This window comes from Hyperolius riggenbachi, chromosome 5 (assembly GCF_040937935.1).
Source record: "Hyperolius riggenbachi isolate aHypRig1 chromosome 5, aHypRig1.pri, whole genome shotgun sequence".
In the NCBI taxonomy this organism is placed as follows: domain Eukaryota; kingdom Metazoa; phylum Chordata; class Amphibia; order Anura; family Hyperoliidae; genus Hyperolius; species Hyperolius riggenbachi.
Genome location: NC_090650.1, coordinates 129,462,404 through 129,484,235, shown reverse-complemented (window position 1 = coordinate 129,484,235; position 21,832 = coordinate 129,462,404). Strand labels below are relative to the sequence as shown.

At 43.6% G+C, this 21,832-nt stretch overlaps 1 protein-coding gene across 2 annotated transcripts in view; it reads right to left on the bottom strand.

Annotated features, from left to right (window-relative positions):
* ZNRF2 (zinc and ring finger 2) overlaps positions 1-21,832 on the bottom strand; it is a 172,937-nt gene that overhangs the window by 48,111 nt on the left and 102,994 nt on the right. The window contains exon 1 of one of the 2 annotated variants that reach the window (XM_068236251.1): positions 6,352-6,479. The exons of the other annotated variant lie outside the window; for it this stretch is intronic. Within the exon in view, the coding sequence (XP_068092352.1) occupies positions 6,352-6,451 (100 nt within the window). The 5' untranslated portion in view covers positions 6,452-6,479. Of the gene's footprint in view, positions 1-6,351; positions 6,480-21,832 lie in introns of those variants that run through there. 2 annotated transcript variants of the gene reach the window in all.

Below are 21,832 nucleotides of genomic sequence, written 5' to 3'. Positions count from 1 at the left end.
GCTGGATCGGAGGCGGCTGACGTCAGGACGTCGGCTGACGTCGATGACGTCACTCCGCTCGTCGCTATGGCGACGATATAAGCAAAACAAGGAAGGCCGCTCATTGCGGCCTTCCTTGTTTATTCTGGGCGCCGGAGGCGATCGGAAGATCGCCTCCGGAGCGCCCTCTAGTGGGCTTTCATGCAGCCAACTTTCAGTTGGCTGCATGAAATAGTTTTTTTTTTATTTAAAAAAAACCCTCCCGCAGCCACCCTGGCGATTTAATCAGAACGCCAGGGTGGTTAAGCAACTTGGCAGGACACACAGAGCTGCTCTTATTAAACAATGCAGTTAAATATTGGAAACCGCAGAGTCTAAGCCACACTGTGAATATATACCGTATTAGAGATGTAAGAAATATTGTAAGTCAAGGGAAGGAGAAAGGCAACATTAACCGGCAAACTGCACATTTATAGGAGGAATGATTCTATTACAGTAAATAGAAATGCAGATTCCAGGAAACGGAATGATGTGGATGGGATGACATGACAGGTAATTCTCAGAGCTGATGCCCTAAGCTACAACACAGGTACAATGCAAGGCCTTCATGGGGGAAGCCATAACGCTCGCACAGGGTGAGCAGCTCATTATTATGTCGTTATATAGCACTGACATCTTCTGAAAATCCTTTTACATTGTGCCTGTAGTTCTATCACTAACTGTCCCTCAGAGGAGCTCATAATTTAATCCCTACCATATTCAGTCATTGTCTAATGTTCCCATTGTCTGTAGGCTTGTGAGAGGAAGCTGGAGTCCCCGGAGGAAACCCATGCAAACACAGGGAGAGCATACAAACTCCATGCAAATAGTGTATGCCCTATTTCTAAATAAAATATGATTGTGTACCACCCCCACAAAAAAAATACACATTTCTGAAAAATTGTGTCCTGTGACTACTGTAAATTTCCATTTTACTCTAGACAGGGAGGATCACATTAGAACTTGCAGCCTATGTAAGCAATTGGACTCATTCACATTTAGTACGTTTCATGCACGTGGGGAAAAAGAAACCTGCAGCAAAATTTTGCACATCGTTTGCTCTTTCTTACCTACTGTGGCAAAACGCATGCATTGTAACGCAGACTAACACTTTGTATCCAAAATATGCACGGGTTTTCTGCCTTACAATTTACTTTGAGGTAGGATGTTTTAAACATTGTCTTAAAGAGGCTCCGTAGAGACATACAGTAGAATGTAGTACATTATTCAGGATACCCACATTTGCATTAATTATACTGGTTTCAGCATCAGAAACACTTCCTATATCTGTATATGACAGTATATTGGTATGAAGCCCTGCCCTCCCAGTGATGTCACAGCATAGGTTGTTTACCTATGTGGAGCTCTCCTACCAGAGCAGTCGGGGAAACTAGGAATTATTTGGCTTCAGAACAAAGAGTTCCGCACATTCATCAATGATGCACCTGCCAGTAGTAATAATGTCAACCGTGTGATGAATTTTAGAATGTAAATCGGGGAAAGGAAAGGGTGAAGAAAGATTTTACAATTGGCAAACACTGACTTATTTATAGCGGAATACTGTAAAAACAAAAACAATTTCCAATTCTAAAATACCTTTGGTCTTGGGAAAAGCTTAATCCTACTTAGGAGAGCTGCTGCCATTGCCGATCCTCCAGGTAGGTACACCACTCCTACCGTCACACAGTAAAACTATTGATAAAGTAGAAGGAGGCACTCCACTGACTAGAACTTGCGGTCAATTTATTGCATGTCTTGCACACTACATGTTACGGGCTCCGCCCTTCATCAGGTGTGACTCCCTATACCATTACCAACCTTTTATCCATTCCTCAGTAGGCAGTCCATTACTTGGTTACCGCCCATCAGGTGGGGCTGAATCATTAACCCTACTCACCCAAGTGATCTACCATACAATCTTATATGCATAGGTTTTGCATTATACCACATACTGTATAATCTGTTCACTTGTACAGGCTACATTGTGATATAAAAACTTAAAGAAAAAAAAAGAAAAAGTCCAAAGAAAAAGATAAAAATAAATCTTCTTACACGGGGCACTACCCATTAGGGTCTACCCCGGCTAATACTATTTGCAAAGCTTCTCTTTCGTCTCTATTCTTACAAATTCATTTAAATCAATGTTCTGTGTCCATTCACCTGCAACAACAAGTCATAAAAAGCACTTGAAACGAATGTGATCATTCATCCCTCTAAGGGTAATACAGTCAAAACTGCGTATCCATTTTACTTCTTTTTGGAGAAACATTCTCCCACGGTTCCCCCCTCTAGGCAAAGGCTCCATATGATCAAGACCCCTCCACCTTAACTCTGGTACTGAATGACCGGAGTCATTCAAACAACCAAATTTCAGTACATTTCCTCTTTAGTTTTTCTGATCTAGATATTCAATGAAATATAAACTCTACTGGAAAATATAAACTGGACATGTGACAAAACAATCAGGGGTCACTGCACAGGGTAATGCAATGGTCACTATACAAAGGTGGGGTTAGGGTCATTTTACAGCAGTGAAATTGCTTAGTTGCTGCTACTACCGTCTTTCCCCGAAAAAAAGACAGTGTCTTATATTCATTTTTGATCTAAAAGATGTGCTAGGACTTATTTTCAGGGGATGTCTTATATTTCTATTAAGAAGTGTCTCTCAGCAGAACATTTACTGTTCCTTTGTACTGTCATGTTCATGGATTTGCACGTATGCTACTGTACTGATCAGGCACCTGCCCTGTCTTTCCTGCACACAACTGATAACCGTGCTGTGTGCTGGGATGACAGGACCAGTGCCCGATTGGCACTGCACCATTGTGTCCCCACTTACTGGCTGCCTCTTCCTCCTCTTTAACTTCCGCTAGCGCTTATTTTCGGGGTAGGGCTTATATTTCCAACATGCTCAAAATTCCAGCTAGGGCTTATTTTCACGGTAGGTCTTATTTTCAGGGAAAGGGCGTAGTTGTAACTATTAAAGTGGGCCTGACCTCTTGCACAGGACAGAAGGAAAACCTAGAAATGCACCCAGTATGTATTTAGAGAGTTTAGCCTGTCTAATTCCACTCACTAATCACACCTGTAATTTGATCTCTCAGCTGTCAGTTGGCTGCTTCGGCAGAGCAGCCAATTTGTAAATACAGGATGTTAACCCTATGTCTGCTTCCATTACAGCAGGAAGTAGACACACGTTAGGTTTATTGTAGGATTTGTATCAGCTGTAACAAAGAAATGTTTTTTAAAGCTCATTATGCTGTTGCTTAACTTTCAGCGCAGAGAGGAAGTTCGGCATCCAGGCCTGATTTAAGAAGCCAAGCGTTGCTGGTAATGTTATCCAACACAGCTGCTTATAACTATGACACACTAGAGCAGCAGCAGCAGCAGCAGCTAGTTGGCTCTCATGTGACATAGTAGTTATCATACACACTGAATATTAACATCACTAGCAGCTGCTTAGCATCTATTAGAACCATCAGCAAAGTCTTTTGTGTGTTATGAAACCCCTAACACAAGGATCCATAAGGTTTTGGTTAGCCTCAATTACATTAAAATACTTTCTCATGGTTCCCAGCAGTGAAATGACTGAACAGGCATACAGCAATGTAGGGGTCTTAGAAGCAATGTACAGTAACTGCTGGAAAGAAAAGTTCTGTGCTCGGAAGAAAAAACGGAATTTATCTATAGCCTCTTGCTTCTGCTTCCCAACAAGTGAGCATTCTGTCCTCAGATTGGCAAGCTTATTGCTGAAGCCAGACAATGCTGATATCATAGTGGTTCATCCTGCAATGGATATAGAAAGGATTACATTAATGCCATCGTAACCTCACAGCTCTGACCTTCATGACACACAGTACATGATCCCTTAAACACAGGATGAAGTGAGCTGCCCTAAAGCAAGATGCACAGAGAGACCAGATGGAAAATACATTTTTAAGAATTGCCTTAAAGTCCTGAAAGTCTAATGCATTAGCACATTAAAAACAATCCTTCGGGCAGTAAAAGTCAAACAGGGATACCCTGCACCATAAGGTGCTATGACGCTCCTTATTGACTGTGTGCTCTTGCCTGTACTGCATCTTATGGAAATATGGAAATACTGATTTTCTTAAAACCTGAAGCTGCACAGGCATGAAGAGCAGCCACTACTTTGCACATGGCAATCCCCAAGTCCTCAGCTGGCCACACTAATATGAAGTGTAGAGGAAGGGGGTTCTCAGAAGCAGGCTTTTGATAATATAATTTAAATGGTTCAGGACACAGTACTGGTGCCTTGCACTCTACAGTTTTGTAGCACTGGTGCTTAAAGCAAAACTAGTTATAATATCCCCTCTGCACCAATAGATGAGCCACACTTTTTAAAATGTTCAGAAGAAAACACAAACCTGATATGGTTAATAGTTTTAGTTTCATTTTCTGCTAGGAGCCTACCAGTGAGCAGCAGTGAGCTGTCCAGGCTGCCAGAAACAGATCTTATTTCTGCAACAACAACAACAACAAAATCACCCCATCTCCTGTAGTCAGAGAGCTTCTATGAACAAAATCTACAGCCAGAAAGCTATACATTTCAGGAAAATCACAGCAGTACCAACACATTGTACTGGATATTACCAAGCAACATGGGCTTGACCTGTGATTTTCAGAAAAATGATGTCAGGAATCAGAACTTTCTTCTTTTTGGGCGTATCCTGTGTTTGGCTGCACTGTGCCTTGCTTTCCCAAGGGTCGACGTGTGCTGCCAAACTTGCAGTCTCGGACTGCGGTCGCACATCCAGGGGTTGGCTAGACACAAATATGTGCCGACGTTGTCCTGTTGGGGGCGGGACACCAATTTCTGTCATCTAGTCATGGCATCACATTGTACTGCAGGCAGCCTCCATTACCAATGCCCCACATGAGAATTCTTACACATCCCTGGTGAACCTGATTGAACTTCCCATATAAGCACCCCTGTGTCAGTGTGTCAGTGTACATGACAGTGGTCAATTGTCTGAACAGCTGAAGCTGTGCTCTCTAGATAATCTGCTGTCTGATCTTCTGTGTATAATCCGTTGCATTGAATCTAGAAATGAGTTTGATCACTTGGATAGTCTGCAATCTGATTAGCGGTGTATAACCCCTGGCTCCGTATTTGGACTCTTGCGGTGTTTGGTCTCTATAATGCTAGGTATACACAAACCAATTTCCTGTCAGATCAACAGACCTAATTGATAATTTCCAACACGTCCAATCTGCTCCTGATCGATAATGGGATCAATTTTCAGATCGGTACCGCTAAATAAAATACCATTATTGATTGGAATAATCTGACTGGGATTTGCATTGTACATATCTAGAATTCCTTCACTGGTCTCCACTGCATTTTGTAGTAAGTGATAACTGGAGATGTACATTGCTACAGAATACATTGGCTCTTTATAAATCAATTTTTTTCTTCTGTGTAGCATAAATCAATAATAATATAGGTGGAAACTGGGTTATATAGACTAAGGCTGGTTTCACAGTGGGACGTTACAGGCGCACGTTAGAGCAGCCTGTAACGCAGCCCACCGCACAGTAATGAAAAATCAATGGGGCTATTCACAGTGCGGACGTTGCGTTACATTGTAACGCTGCGTCACAAGACAACGTACTGCATGCAGTACTTTGGACGCGGCTGAGCCGCGTTAGACTGCTTGCACATGCTCAGTAATGTTGGGGAGGAGCGGAGAGCGGCCAGGCACATGGCTAATTAATATGCACTGCACGTTATGACGTGCAGTGTTTACTTCCTGGAGCAGCCGCTCTGTGCGGCGATTGGCCGGCGGGACCACGTGATGCCGCATGCACACAAGAGTGCGCATCACGGCATCACTGACGCCAGAGTGAGCTGCACAACGCGGCTCATTCTGACGTCCAGATCCAGCACCACCAGGCGTTGAGTTAGGGGGACGTTATGCGACCTTAACGCCCCCTCTATCGCAACGTCCTGGTGTGAAATTAGCCTAAATGGACACTGGAGTATAGGAAACTGGTTAACAACCAGAAACCCTTACAGATGACATTTTGTCTCAAAGCGAGGTATGATTACCGTATATACTCGGCTATAAGTCGAGAAATTTTGGACTGACTCAAAGTATAAAAGTGGGGGGGTCGCCTTATACTCGAGATAGTCCAAAATTTCCCCACTTATAGCCAGGAATGGGGAGGCACCTCTTTCTCTCCCCCTTCCTGTAATGTTAAGCAGACAGTTTATTGAAAATCCCCCTCCCTCCCACCACCATGCAAAGGAGCCTCTTGTCACTATTTCTCCCCCCTGTGTAATCGCTAAAGTGGAAGCTTCTCACTCACTAATCCATCGGAGCACAGCGCTCTTCTCCCTGTAGTCACGCTGGCTGGGCTGTGTGTGCATCAGCTCACAGCTACGAGCCCCGATGTCATGTGACTTCATGTATCACATTACATCGGGAGCTGTAGCTTATGCATACAGTAGAGATGGGAAGTTCGGATCTTTTCAATGATCCGGATGATTCGAATCGGATCATTGAAGAGATCCGGATCTTTGATCCGAATCTCGGATCATTTTACTACCGGAGGCATTCGGGGGTGAAATGAACAGCAGCACAGGTCTGTGGACAGGAGAAGGGGAGGGAGTGGACACACAGAGAAGGGGAGAAGATGGACAGAGGGCAGGGAGTGGACAGAGAAGGGAGGAGGGACGAGCAGAGAGCAGAAATATTTGCACGTAATACCCACATGCTGAAGTCATATGCTTTACATATATTTCACCTATATGTTCATCTGTACACTTTGAAAGAAAAGGTCGCACAGTGAAAGAAAGCATTCCCAGAAGATAAGTGCAGCTGTTTAGTGCCGAGTGCAGGAGGATCATATTTCAATCACAGTGTCTGCAAAGTTACTGAGCTATGCTGAGCCAAAAGCTTCCAATGTGATCACTGTGCAGCACAACTACGGAACAGACAGCCTGTAATGGGCAGCACATTGCAGCCAGTATGTGTGCTCTACACATATCTGGCAGTGGCACCGATGTCCCCTCTCTCTCATCTACCTGTCTCCCTGCAAGGCTGCCTCCCATACAACAGAGCGATCCATCTCAGCTCTGCTTCCAAGACCCCGCTGCCCGCTGAGAGGGGGCGTGTCGCTCCTGGCCCCGCCCCTTTTGCGATCCGAATCGTTCATTTTGATGATTCGGATGATCGACTCATAAAATAGATTCGGATCAAAGATCCGAATCGTTCATGATCCGGACAACACTAGCATACAGCCCAGTCAGCGTGACTACAGGCAGAAGAGAGCTGTGCTCGGATGAATTAGTGTGAGTTTGAAGCTTCCACTTTAGCAATTACACGGGGGAGAGATAGAGATAAGAGGCTCCTTTGCGTGGTTGTGGCTGGTGGGAGGGAGAGGGATTTTCAGTAAACTGTCTGCTTTGCAGCGCGGGATAGCTCAGTGAGTGATTGCTGGCTTCAGTGATCACACAGAGGGGGGAGAGGTAGAGAGAAGAGGCCTCTTTGCATGGTGGTGGGAGGGAGGGGGGCTTTTTAGCAAGCTGTCTGCTAACACTGCTGGGAAGGGGACACAGGGGAATAGCTATTGCCCACCAGTGACTGCACAGGCAGGGGGACACAGGGGCCTCACAGCAGGAGCCACACAGCCAGGCGGACACAGAGGCCACACAGCCAGGGGGACACAGAAGCCACACAGCCAGGGGAAACAGGGGCCACACAGCCAGGGGAAACAGGGGCCACACAGCAGAAGCCACACAGCCAGGGGAAACAGGGGCCACACAGCAGAAGCCACACAGCCAGGGGAAACAGGGGCCACACAGCAGAAGCCACACAGCCAGGGGAAACAGGGGCCACACAGCCAGGGGAAACGGGCCACACAGCCAGTGGGACACAGATGACACACAACTAGAGGGGCCACACAGCCATGGGGACAAAGGGGCCACACTGCTAGAAGGGCCACACAGCCCTTAACTTTGCTGCACCGACTTATATTTGAGTAATTAATAAATTCCTGTTTAAGAGGGTCAAATATTGGGGTCGACTTATACATGAGGTCGACTTGTATCCGAGTATATACGGTACTATATAGTCAGGAAGGAATTGGGAGACTGGGAAAGGGTGTGTACACATCAAATTTTCATTGCCTTATTTTACCACCTCATGTAGTATGGGAGCTTATCTACACAATGGGCTTGATTCACAAGAGTACTGTTAACACGGCTGTTTTCACGCAAAGAATTTTCGCATTTGCGCGCGATCACAAATTTTCAAGCGCAATTAAACGGTTTCACGCAAAACGATAACGATTTCGCACGAAAATTTCACGATCGCGCGTCAAACCATATAATAGCGTGTGAACATTTGCAATCGCGTGCAAATGCAAAAATTCACGTGAAAACATTGCGCTAACAGTTAGCACTCTTTTGTGAATCAAGCCCAATGTGTTCTAATTATTAAGCCCAATGTGTTCTAATTATTCAAAATCTGCTGGCCCTCATACTCCATGAAGGTGGCAAAGTTGGTTAAGGTTTGTCCAGTCAAAACTGGATGTGTATATGCACCCTAATGAGACGTTATGGCAGAGAGTAATGTCCCTTTAACAGGATGTTTTCCCTATTCTAGGATCACTTCAAATGTTGATGACCTTTACTAGTTTCGTAACTATTATACCATTTCAACTGAAATCAAAATTCTACCCGTCTTACGTATACTGATACAGGTCAACCTAGTGTAACTACTGAATCCTTACAAAATAAGAGCCGAGTTGAGATTTAGTGAATCAACTGCTCAGTCTTATTCTACTAAGAAGCAGTATATCCCTGCGTCCACTGAGATATGCAGCATCCAAAGAGTAAGCTTCCACCTCAGTATGGTACAATATCAGAATCTGGTCATTTCAGAGCCGAAGCTGGGCGCAGCCATAGAACTAGTGCCATGCTGTGCACCCTGCGCAATGGTAATTCAGGGCTACAGCAATTGCCAGACCCCAAATTACATCTCCGGAGGGGGAATAGTATTAAACATCCCCGGGGTATTGAGTGGCAGCAGGGAGAGCCATCATTCGGCTTACCCTGCACCTAGCTCAACCACAGCGAAATGACACGTACGCAAAATATCCTCCAACATATAGTCTATGTGCATTTAGAGATGCGTACAGACTTGAGAGAACAGGTGAAATCTATTATCTCCAGACTACCCAAACAGCCCTGCATGGTGGGTTGGATTGAACAGCATGTACTGCACCTTCAACAAGGGAAATAAAGCAGACCAGGATGCCTCCCATTGGCCTCAATTCACTAAGGGAACTTAGGTCGGTAAAATACTACATTTGGAAGAAGTTCAGTTATATACAGAAAAAACATGCTTCAATTCACTAAGCCCTGCTCGGTAAGTCTCACCAGCTGTGGAGCAAATCAGGCAGGAAGTTGTAAGTCTTCCAACAAGTGGTGTGCATGAGTCAAGGGGGGTTCAGTGAAGTGCATCACCAGTATCCCTTTACAAGTGCATGCAGCCACTAGAGGGAGCTCTTCTTTATACCAGTATATAGATACGCACATCTAAATGGATACAGAAAAGCCTTTCTAAAAGGTCTCCTGCTCTGTCATTGTGAAGTCCCACCCTCCAGACTATCTGATCAAATGGGGTGAGAAGCAGGGCTGTCTGGCTCTCCCCATTGGCTGTTTGCTACATCTGTCAATGTTAGTAGATTGCGAGTTAGCCGCTGGTCAGAGCTGGAGGTAAATACCAAACACTTTGATTTATCAACTGATTTAATCTTCGTGAATTTAATTGTATAGATACTGCTGCGCTCTCCAGCAGCGCAGCAGTATCTATACAATTCTGTTGACCTAACTGGACTTCCTGCAGCGATCCCAGTGACGAGAGTTTATTGGTTTGTTTAGGATTTTGTGGACTGTGGCGCAGTGTTTGAATATTATAATCTTAGTGAATTGCCATTACAATTGTAATTTTACTTTTGAATGTGGCAATAGATTTTGTGAATTGGCATTTTGTAAGATGATCGGTAAAATCAGCTGTTTTCTGCATTACCAAATGCGGAATTGAAGCCAAAGTGAGGGAATCCAATACTAAAATATAAAATTGCAGGGAAAAAAGCACTGTAGAGATTGCATCTAACCCAGGTTGTGGGAATAGCAGAGGACAGGCTAGGCCTCTACAAAGTTCACCGAAAACTATTACATAAGATTGCTTTGGGCAACAAGTTGCTGTCTGTGTGAGGTTTTACATGCAGAAACAAATAAGTGTATTACTGGTATATAATTTTAGTAGTATGTAAAAACTTTACAGTCACTCAAACAAAAGACTTCTAACAGTCCAAGGTCAAGATTATTAGACAGCCACTGGTTTAAATTAAACTTTCCATTTAATCACATCGTCAGAGCAGAAGTTACTTATTTTCTCAACATAAATACCATACTGTATTACTGCGTCTAACATTCTTAGTTTTATTTTTTCAGCAGGAAACAGAACACACAGCGAAAAAAATAAAGCCAGCTGCTCTGCAAAGTCTAAAGCAGTAACAACTGAAAGTACTTAAACAACTAAAGTGCTAAACAATCGCTCATGAGACAAACACTTGAAAATCACCTGAGAGAAAACCACGGCTATAAAACTGTCTGAGGTACTGCGCTGTCTCCAACAACTCAAAGCAACCAACCAGACTCAAAATGTCACTTTATAAGTAGGTTTCAGAAGCTGTCAGTTTTATGCTGACTCCGTACAGATAGCTTTCACTGCAAATGAATAGAAAACAATGGCGATTGTGAAGTGGTAATTATTACAAAAATGAGGGACCTTGGTGGCAAAGGCATTCATTTTGCAAGATTGGAAAGGGGAGGAGTTTGACGTTTAGTGACTGGATTTCACACGAGCAATTTTTGGGAAGTAAAGGGGGTGGGGGGGGGATAACAATGGGGCAATGCGACATAAGAAACACAAGAAAGTCTGAGTAAATCTTCTCAGCATATTTATGAACACTTCCTACCCTTTCTTCCCAGTTCTTGTCCCATTTATTCAGACTTCGTCTTCAGAGTGAGACTGATAGCCGACCAGATTGACGTTATGTGCAGATAAGACCGTTGCGAAAGAGAATATTGGGTGGAAGGACAATTGAGTCCAATTGGAAGGATTTGTGGGGGAGGGGTATGTATGCGATAAGGTCTGGGGTGTGTGTGTGTGTGTGTACAGTGTGTGTGTGTGTACAGTGTGTGTGTGTGTGTGTGTGTGTGTGTGTGTTTGTGTGTGTATACAGTGTGTGTGTGTGTGTGTGTATACACTGTGTGTGTGTGTGTGTGTGTGTGTGTGTGTGTGTATACAGTGTGTGTGTGTGTGTGTGTGTGTGTGTGTGCAGTGTGTGTGTATGTATGTATGTACAGTGTGTGTGTGTGTGTACAGTGTGTGTGTGTGTGTATGTACAGTGTGTGTGTGTGTATGTACAGTGTGTGTGTGTGTGTGTGTGTGTGTGTGTGTGTGTGTGTGTGTACAGTGTGCGTGTGTGTGTGTGTGTGTACAGTGAGTGTGTGTGTGTGTGTGTGTGTATGTACAGTGAGTGTGTGTGTGTGTGTGTGTGTGTGTGTATGTACAGTGAGTGTGTGTGTGCGTGTGTGTGTATGTACAGTGAGTGTGTGTGTGTATATACAGTGTGTGTGTGTGTGTGTGCAGTGTGCAGTGTGTGCAGTGTGTGTGTGCAGTGTGTGTGTGTGTGTGTGTATGTATGTACAGTGTGTGTGTGTATGTACAGTGTGCGTGTGTGTGTGTGTGTGTGTGTACAGTGTGCGTGTGTGTGTGTGTGTGTGTACAGTGAGTGTGTGTGTGTGTGTGTGTATGTACAGTGAGTGTGTGTGTGTGTGTGTGTGTATGTACAGTGAGTGTGTGTGTGTGTACACAGTGAGTGTGTGTGTGTGTGTGTGTGTGTGTGTGTGTGTGTGGAGAGGAGGATGGCAGGTGTGCTGGATGGCATTTGTGGGGCGGGTTTACAATTGCTGTGTTAACTACACCCATGGCTATTGTAATGTTTTCTTATTAATTTGAATTCTTACTCTTATAAAAAAAAAAAAATTGAACGAAAAAATAATTATTTTTGCTTGAAAAAAAAATAAATAAAAAAGGGAAACCATAAACCATGATGTGAATAATGCCCAGCACAAGAGTGCTTCAATGAAGGTTATTTGCTTAAAGGGATACTGTAGGGGGGGTCGGGGGAAAATGAGTTGAAGTTACCCGGGACTTTTAATGGTCCCCCCCAGACATCCTGTGCTCTGGCCCCGCCTCTGGTTCACTTCTGGAATTTCAGACTTTAAAGTCTGAAAACCACTGCGCCTGCGTTGCTGTGTCCTCGATCCCGCTGATGTCACCAGGAGCGCACGGCACAGGCAAAGACCACACTGGGCCTGCGCCGTACAGTTCTGGTGCCATCAGCGGGAGTGAGGACACGACAACGCAGGCGCAGTAGTTTTTTAGACTTTAAAGTCTGAAATTCCAGAAGTGAACCAGAGGCGGGCCAGAGCATTGGGAAGTGGCTGCGCGGGTACAGGACGTCTGTGGGGGACCATTAGAAGTCCCGGGTAACTTCAACTCATTTTCCCCCGACCCCCCTACAGTATCCCTTTAAGTTGGGTGTAGTGCCAAAAGTATGCCGAGTTTAAGGGGAAAAACAGAAAACAACGTCAAGCTGAAGTAAAACAACGTAACCTAAATAGTTTCATCACATTAAAATGGAACGATTCGAACTCAATGACATTGAAATGGCGCATCTCTCCTTCAATAATTTCAACATACTGTATTTGAATTGAAAAAGTCTACAATGAATTGTTCATTCTCAAAATTACAGTTTGATCAGTTTATTTTTGATGCAATCATTTTATCAAATCAAGGTGCACATTAGAGCCTCAGAGGAAGCTTGCTTAAAGGGACTCTGAGCAGTGCAGAAACTATGGAAAGATGCATATAATTTTAAAGCTCTCTTTCTCCTCTTTCCAATAATATATAAACCGCCGCCCTACGCCTGTTAGTTTTCGCTATTTTCGCGATCGAAATTGCCGCGGCCGAGATTTCAATCGCGAAAATAAAGAAAACTAAAAGGCGCCAGAAAGAGGAGAAAGAGAGCTTTAAAATGATATCCATCTTTCCATAGTTACATTGTATTACACAGGACGACACTCTCCCCAGTGTCAGCAGCTCCATTCAGCAGAAAAAGTCGGCCTGTGTAATACAATGTAACTATGGAAAGATGGATATCATTTTAAAGCTCTCTTTCTCCTCTTTCTGACGACCCATAAATCGTCGCCCTACGCATTTTAGTTTTCTTTATTTTCGCGATTGAAATCGCGGCCGCTGCAATTTCAATCACGAAAATAGCGAAAATTAAAAGGCGCAGGGCAGCGGTTTATATATCATTGGAAAGAGGAGAAAGAGAACTTTAAAATGATATGCATCTTTCCATAGTTTCTGCACTGCTCGGAGTCCCTTTAAAGCGAAACTGTCGTCAGGCCGTTCCCCCGACGGCGCCCACTGCCCACCCAGACACCCCTTCACTGCCAGATGTGAGAAGTATCATCCTTTTACTCTTTGTATGTTTTGAGATTTGATGTCAATTTTTCACTATTTTTGGCAATAAACACTCCAAACAGTGCCAAGCAATTCTGGAATCTTGTTGTTTTATTTTATCAAATCAATTGTTTTATCATAAGATGCCATTCCAGACAGTGTGACCACCACAAAGCATGCTATAAAAGTGCAAGTTGAAATGTATACCATGGAGTCCTTTTGAAAAGAAGTGGTGACTTGTCCTGATGATTTCAATAATTTCAGCCACAGACCCAGAAAGAGGCTGTAGATCGGATTGGGCAGCACAGTGGCATAGTGGATACACTCTTCACTTGCAGCGCTGGGTCCCCAGTTGAAATCCCAGCCAGAGCATTACATGCAAGGAGTTTGTTCTCCCTGTGCAGGTTTCCTCTGAGCAATCTGGTTTCCTCCCACATACCAAAAACATACAGATACGTTTATTGGCTTCCCCCCTAAAACTGGCCCTAGACTAAGGTGGATATAGGACTATGGAAGTGGTTACATTCTGAGCTTCACGGAGGGACAGTTAACAATATGGCTATACAGTATATACTCTGTATAGTGCTGCAGAAGATGTCGCTATATAAATACAATACAATACAATACAATACAATAACATTTGTAAAGCGCTTTTCTCCCATAGGACTCAAAGCGCATAGCTGTGTCTCAGATTAATACAGGGTTTCAGGCTGGGTTGTGTTACAGAGGAGATAGTCAGATGTTCATGAATGCCAGACTGAAAAGGTAGGTTTTCAGTTTAGACTTAAATGCTTCCAGGGATGGGGCTGTCCTGATTGGGTGTGGCAGGGAGTTCCAAAGTGTAGGGGCAGCATGACAAAAGGCTCTGTCTCCAAAGGTTTTGAGGTGGACTCTGGGGGTGACCAAGGTGTTACGTCCTTTTGATCTAAGATTGTGGGGGGTGTGATGTAGTTGCAACAAGTCCTTCAGGTATCCAGGGCCCAGATTGTGCAAGGATTTGAATGTCAGTAAGCCAATCTTAAACAGAATTCTCCATTTTATCGGTAGCCAGTGGAGTGAGCTCAGGGTTGGTGTTATGTGGCAATGGCGGGGTTGGCTCGTTAACAGCCTTGCGGCGGTATTCTGTACTAATTGCAGGCGGCGTAAGTCTTTCTTATGCAGGCCTGTGTAGAGGACGTTGCAGTAGTCTAACCTTGATGTGACGAAGGCATGAACTAGGGTTGGAAGATCCTCTGAAGGAATTAGTTACTGTATAACAATATAAAAAAAAACATTAGCTGAATTCTTGTTCTGGGAGTGAGTCAGATTACTAAAGCTAGAAAGATTATTGGGATATTCAGGCAGCGAGCATTGCATAAATATAGCAACCTCTATATCCAACTCAGTTCAGGGTCACTTTGAAAGATTGTCTCTTTAATGCACTGGTGCAATCTCCAATTTTGAAATGCAGCTCATAGTGAATTTGCATTCATTAACCGCGCACAAAGTTTATGGATTTCTGTACTTTTTGCAATAAAAATATTAAAATACAAGACCATCTGGCTCCTTACTGTGGCCCTGCAAGTCCTTGTTGCACCTTGAATGGGTGGGTGTTCCTTCCACAGCACAGAGAAGATCCCCTCATCCCTCCTGAATGAGATTAACTCCTTGTGGACAGAACTGCAGCTAGCTCCACCCTATGTAATGTGTGTGATGGATGATGGGTGAAGGAAAAATATCCTTATTTCTACAGAACATTCACCATTTCTACAGGCCACTTTAATCTCCTTATATGAAGTCAGTCTTCCAATCAAAGCGTTCTCTAAGCTATGCAAATAAACGCAATGCAGCTTTTTTAATTCACTTTTTCTCTAAAGTTTTCTCCTTGGTAATATTTTCATACTTTATCAATAATATGCCTTTTGATCCCTAAGCAAGCAAGCAAATACTCAGAATAATTTTGACAGTACCTTTTCACCTACTTTTTTGCACTTTTTCAGTAGCAGAGTGTCGATAAGTTATTAAAAAGATGAAACATTATCTCTTAGGAGAAAAAGTGAATTGAATAAGGGCCAATGGGCATATGCAACTCACTTTTTCACCTGAGATTTCTCCTAGGTGATATTTTCACAACTTATAAATTAAATGCCCTTAAAACCACCAGCAAGCAAACAATTACCCGTACTCAAAATAATTTTGATGGTACTTTTTTCCCTTACTTGATGGTACTTTTTCCATTGCAGATGGCTAAAATGTTATTTTAAATTGAAGGTGAAAAATGATCTCCTAGGAGAATAAGTGAATTGCATATGGCCCAATACCTTATATACCGATTATTTTTATACTAATAGTTGCCTGACTCGACCATCACCTTAATATTCCAACCCTCACCTCAATACTGAGGGAGTAACCACAATAAAGTACTAAATTTCAATCCAATATCATAAATAATTGCGGTTACACACAGGTATAAAAATACAAAAATCAGTTTTTATTGAAGGAATCATATAAGGACACAGACCAACCAATTAAAATCAATTACGGTAAAACTGGCCAAATGTTAGCCCTCACTCAATTACACCATACACTCCTCTGCACTCAAACACCCCTTCTGGTACCGGTAACTCAACTGTCCTAATCTTCAGAGAGGGGGAGACAACTGGGCGAGGGTATATATGAGAGAAAGAGTCTCCGGCTTACAAGCATATAACAGATGTGTGCAACGGCAGTCAGGGATCTCACCACACTTGCTTCTCCCAGTGTTTAAAGTCCAGTAACTCCAGATTTCACCCATAGCAGGCCTGCAGTGGTCTTTTAGTATCTTCGCCGGCTAACATCGGTGGTTGGCAGACCGCTCTACCCGATCCACGGGGAGAAGACGCCAAACCACCTCACATGCTGTTATGGCCCATACTCACGAGGGACTTTTGTCGCCTCAACACGCGGCGCGCGCGTGTTGCGGCGACAGGTCGCCCGTGAGTATGGGCCGTCGCACGCGCGCGCACCCCGAACTGTCGCCCGCCGCTCTTGTCGCCATGCGATTGAAAGTTTCAATCGCATGGCAACAGTCGCCGCCGCACCTCCGCCGCAACTGTCGCTAGTCCGCGTGAGTACGCGGACTAGCGACAGCCACCTCCATAGAGGTGAATGAAGCTTCCGGCGGGGGGAGGAGGAACGTCGGCGACAGCTTCCGTCTCGCCGCTGGTCCCTCTTCCGCGTGTGTACGCGGAGGGACCTGGAGAGAAGCTGTCGCCGGCCTGTCGCTAGCACGCTCACGTGTGCTGGCGACAGGCCACTTCTGCAGCCCGTGAGTACGGGCCATTAGAGCTGCCATTACTCAGGAGCGCTCATTGGCCAAGGTATTTGCACCTGCCCATCGATGCGTTGCGCCCACCCACTTGCGAGCTTAGTCAGGATGTGCGCGCGCCAATACCTCATATACCACCTGACTCCCTACATAATGGTCACGGGAGCTGTTCACAGAACCAGTCATAAATAGTAATTTGAAATTGATCACTACTGATTAACATTAACGTTTTGTCAGCCTTAGGCCTGGAACCCACTACAAATCGCTAGCATGTTTAAATTAGTGTTTTGAATCAGGATGATACCATTTATTGGCTAACTTAGAGATGGATAAACAGTGAGCTTTCGACTTATAAAAAGCCTTCGTCGGACTGGTTCCTAACCAAAACTGAAAAACACAGCTTATATACACTGACATACAGAGGAGAAACATTCTTTAGCAAACATAAATGTAATTAGATGCCTTAACTGTTACTGAGGAGGCTTTCCCAGGCATCCTATCTCAATTGATAAGATCAATAGAATCCTCAACATGACATAAAGCAGACTCTGGTGATGGGGAGACATCGTAAATTCCGAATTCAAAATGGTAACTGGCCTGTTACATGCACCATTAATTCTAAGCTTAAGAGAATTGTGGCATTTAAAGCCAGCACCTGAAAGCAAATAAAATGAATAGTGACAGTGAATTCCATCTTACACAGCATATGGCACAAAAATGAACGAAAAGATAGAAAAATTTAAATTAAAAGAATTGTGGCAAACCCATCGTACCAGCACAAGAAGTTAGAGTCCTTGTTTAAACCATCTTCTACAGTTTTGAACCAATGTATAAACTTAGTTTCTTGTGTTAGTCTCATGTTTCCCGATTTGAAGCCACCCATTAATACAGTGACGCGAAAATTGCTTAAACTGTGTCCAGGTAAACAAAAGTGTGTTGGTATTGGGAGATCAGTATATTTTGTAATATTCTTTTTCCTGCTGTTAATAGTGGATCTGTGGTGTGTCATGCGATCACGCAGTGGTTGACTTGTTTCTCCCACATAAATTCCTTCGCGGCATTTTGCACACATGATCACGTATACCACATTAGATGAGTCGCAGGAAAAGGTGCCTTATACTTTGTATTCCTGTTGTGTACCTGGTATTAGTATCCTGTCAGTGGAATGGATGTGTTTACAGGTCCCACACTTTTTCCCTCGGCAGGGGAATGTTCCATTCTGTTCTTGCCTATTTAAGGCACTCCTCACTATGATCTTCTTAAGATTGGGTGGCTGTCGGAACGCTAGGAGGGGAGGTTCAGGGAATATCTTTTTCAGTCTCTGATCCTTGTGTAGAACAGGATGAAGTTCTTTTGCAATCTTTCTTAAGATTTCCAGGCGTGGGTTGTAGGTTACTACCAGTGGGACACGGCTCTCTTCCTGGCTCTGCTTGTACTCCAGGAGCTGAGTCCTAGGGATGTTGTTAGCTTTCTTGATTTGGGTCTCAGCCATTAGAGGATTGTATCCCTGTTTTATGAAATTCTTCTTCAGGTAATCCAGGTGTTTGTCTTTGTCATCCTTGTCAGAACAGATCAGATTGCATCTTATTGCCTGGCTGTAAATTATGGAATTCTTTATATGTTTGGGGTGGAAACTGTCATACCTGATGTATGTGGGACGATCCGTCGGTTTGCGGTACATGGACGTTTGTAAGCTGTTCTCTCTGATGTATATGGTGGTGTCAAGAAAGTTAATCTCCCCGTGAGAGTAGCTCAATTTCAGTTTGATTGTGGGATGAAAGGCATTGAAGTTCCTGTGAAATTGGATAAGATCCTCCTCACTTGCAGACCAGATGATCAAGATGTTGTCGATAAAACGGAAGTAGGCCATGGGTTTTATATGACAAGTATTCAGGTATTCTTCTTCAATCTTTGCCATGAAGAGATTTGCGTACTGCGGTGCAAACCGTGAGCCCATTGCCACTCCCATTTGCTGTAAATAGAGGTCCTCCCCAAAAGTGAAATAATTGTGGGTGAGAACGAATCTCATTAGTCCAGCAATTGAGTTTATAGGTGTGCCCAAACCTTGAAGATATTTGCGACAGGCCGCAATACCATCATTGTGGGGAATGTTGGTGTACAGAGACTCTACATCCATAGTTGCAAGAATGGTGCCTCCAGGCACTGGGCCAATGGCTGCCAGTTGGTTCAGGAGGTGTGTAGTATCCTGTATGTAGCTGGGTCTTTTACAGACTAGAGGCTTCAAAATGTTTTCCAACCACCCTGAGATATTCTCCGTGAGAGTTCCATTCCCTGAGATTATGGGCCTGCCTGGGTTCCCCTCTTTGTGGACTTTGGGAAGCATGTAAAAGTAGGCGGTTCTCGGCTTTTCGGGGATAAGAGTCTGTACATGAAGCCTGGTGTTTACAGGCAATTTCTTTACCATCCTATTGAGTGCCATCCTGTACCTTTTTGTTGGGTCCTCCTGTAATTTGGCATAGTGCATGGTGTTAGACAACTGTCTTTGTGCCTCCTAGATATAGTCACTGGTGTTCATGATGACTATGGCACCCCCTTTATCCGCTGGTTTAATAATAATGTCCTTATTCTCCTTAAGGGATGTGATAGCTTGTTGCTCTTGCAATGTTATGTTATGAGCCAGTGTTTTTCTTTTATTCAGAACCCTGTCAGAGATTTGGCGTCTAAATTTGTTGATGTATTTGTCCAGGGTAGGATTTTTTCCAGCTACAGGGGTCCATCCGCGTTTTTTTGTGGATCTGGTGTGTGTTGGCTCATTATCAGTAGTGTTGCAAGATTCCTTGTCATAGTAGTGTTCCTTGAGACGTAGCTTCCTGAAGAATTGTTCCATATCACCACAGAGTGCAATCTTGTCTATGGGCTTTGCAGGGCAAAATGACAGGCCTTTGGACAGTACTGCCATTTCAGCTTCAGTGGCCTGATAAGAGGAAAGGTTAATGACACATGTCTCCCCATCACCAGAGTCTGCTTTATGTCATGTTGAGGATTCTATTGATCTTATCAATTGAGATAGGATGCCTGGGAAAGCCTCCTCAGTAACAGTTAAGGCATCTAATTACATTTATGTTTGCTAAAGAATGTTTCTCCTCTGTATGTCAGTGTATATAAGCTGTGTTTTTCAGTTTTGGTCAGGAACCAGTCCGACGAAGGCTTTTTATAAGTCGAAAGCTCACTGTTTATCCATCTCTAAGTTAGCCAATAAATGGTATCATCCTGATTCAAAACTTCTTGCTTTTACTCATGGCTAACACAGTACAACACTTTACTGCTTCTAATTAGTGTTTTGTAAGCAATTTCATGAGCGGTTTCCGGCGATTTTGGTTTGCGATATTAAAAAGTGTAAGCTTTTTGCCAGCGATTGTGATAGTTATTTGCGATTAGCGATTTGAATTCTGATTGGTCCTTTCAAATTATAATTTATTTTACAGTTTGCAGTAATGTAAAAATCACACACAAATCGCTATGTGAAGCGATTCATGAGCGATTTGCCAGCGCTTATATACTTTACATTGAAGCGCAACCGCTCCCAAAATGCTGCATGTCCTACGATTGCAATTTTGCTAATTGCAATAGCTACTGTGGAATGTTACATTTACATTGGCAGAGCGTTTAGGGAAATCGCTAGCCATTTAAAAACGCTCCCTAAATGCTCAAAAAAGCGTTCTAGTGGGTTCAAGGCCTAAGGCTCCCTGCACACTGCAAATCCGTTTTGCGATTCCGATTTTCCCTGAACGCAATCAACAGAAAAACTGAGGAAAAAAACGGAGCATGCAGTAATGATTAAAAATCGGAATCGGATGTAAAAACCAATTAAAAATCGGAATTGCATGCAATGTGCAGGGAGCCTTAGACTGCTTTTTGCGCAGTTATTTAATTTTGTTTTTTTTTTCAATCTTCTAGGAAACTTCAACCAACAGCATTACAAAAAATGCCACTGCCAGATCATGTTTTTAAGGCCCCATTCACACTAGAGCGTTTTGCCGTGATTTCGGCAAAACACTCAAACACTAGCACTTTTTAAAAGCGCTAGCGTAACGAAACCTTATGGGCCCGTTCTTACTTGGGCGAGCTGCAAAATCGCCCAAAAACGGCAAAAACGTGAAACGCAAACACTTCGCCTGCACCGTTTTCAGGCAATTTCCCAGCGATCGCGTTTCAGTGCTATAGAAATCGCGGAAAAATCACTCCTGCAAAATGCCGGCAAAAATCGCAGGCGTTTTGTAAGTGTGAATGGGGCCTAACAGGGCTGTGGAGTCGGAACAAAGATTTTCCGACTTAAACTCAGATTACGACTCTGGGTACCCAAAATGGCTCAGACTCCGACTCCTCGACTCCGACCCCATAGTCTAATACTTGACAGGGCTGTGGATTTTGCACACAAATTATCTGACTCCGACTACCGACTCAGACTCCTCAGTTTATGAAATCTCCGACTCCGGGTACCCAAAATTGCTCCGACTCCTACTCCACAGCCCTTTTGATGTTTTGTCATCATATTGCTAAAAGTTGGCAGACAACGTATTGCATTTCCCTCTTAACAAGCAATTATAGATGCTTGTTCCTGTCATATAATTAAATAGCTGCTGTTTATCCCCTGCATACACGTCGCAATGCTTTATATGTTTAATAGGCACTTCTCCTTGATAGTGGAGTTGTAGTGATGCAACAGTGACCTTATCAGGTTAATAGGAGGAGTCAGTGACCTCACTTCATCATTCCCTTAAATCCAAAAGATATTTACTGTCACTTCCATAAAGTCAAAAAATGATAGTGGCTGTATACAGGTAATAGCATTTCATGACTTGCTAGAGAATGAAACTGAAAACCTCAACTGTAAAGTAAAACATCCAGTCCCATGGATCCGAATATACTTTACAGCACCTTGGGATATTGTGTAACTGTATAATGGGCTTGTCACGCAAGACTGCATTAA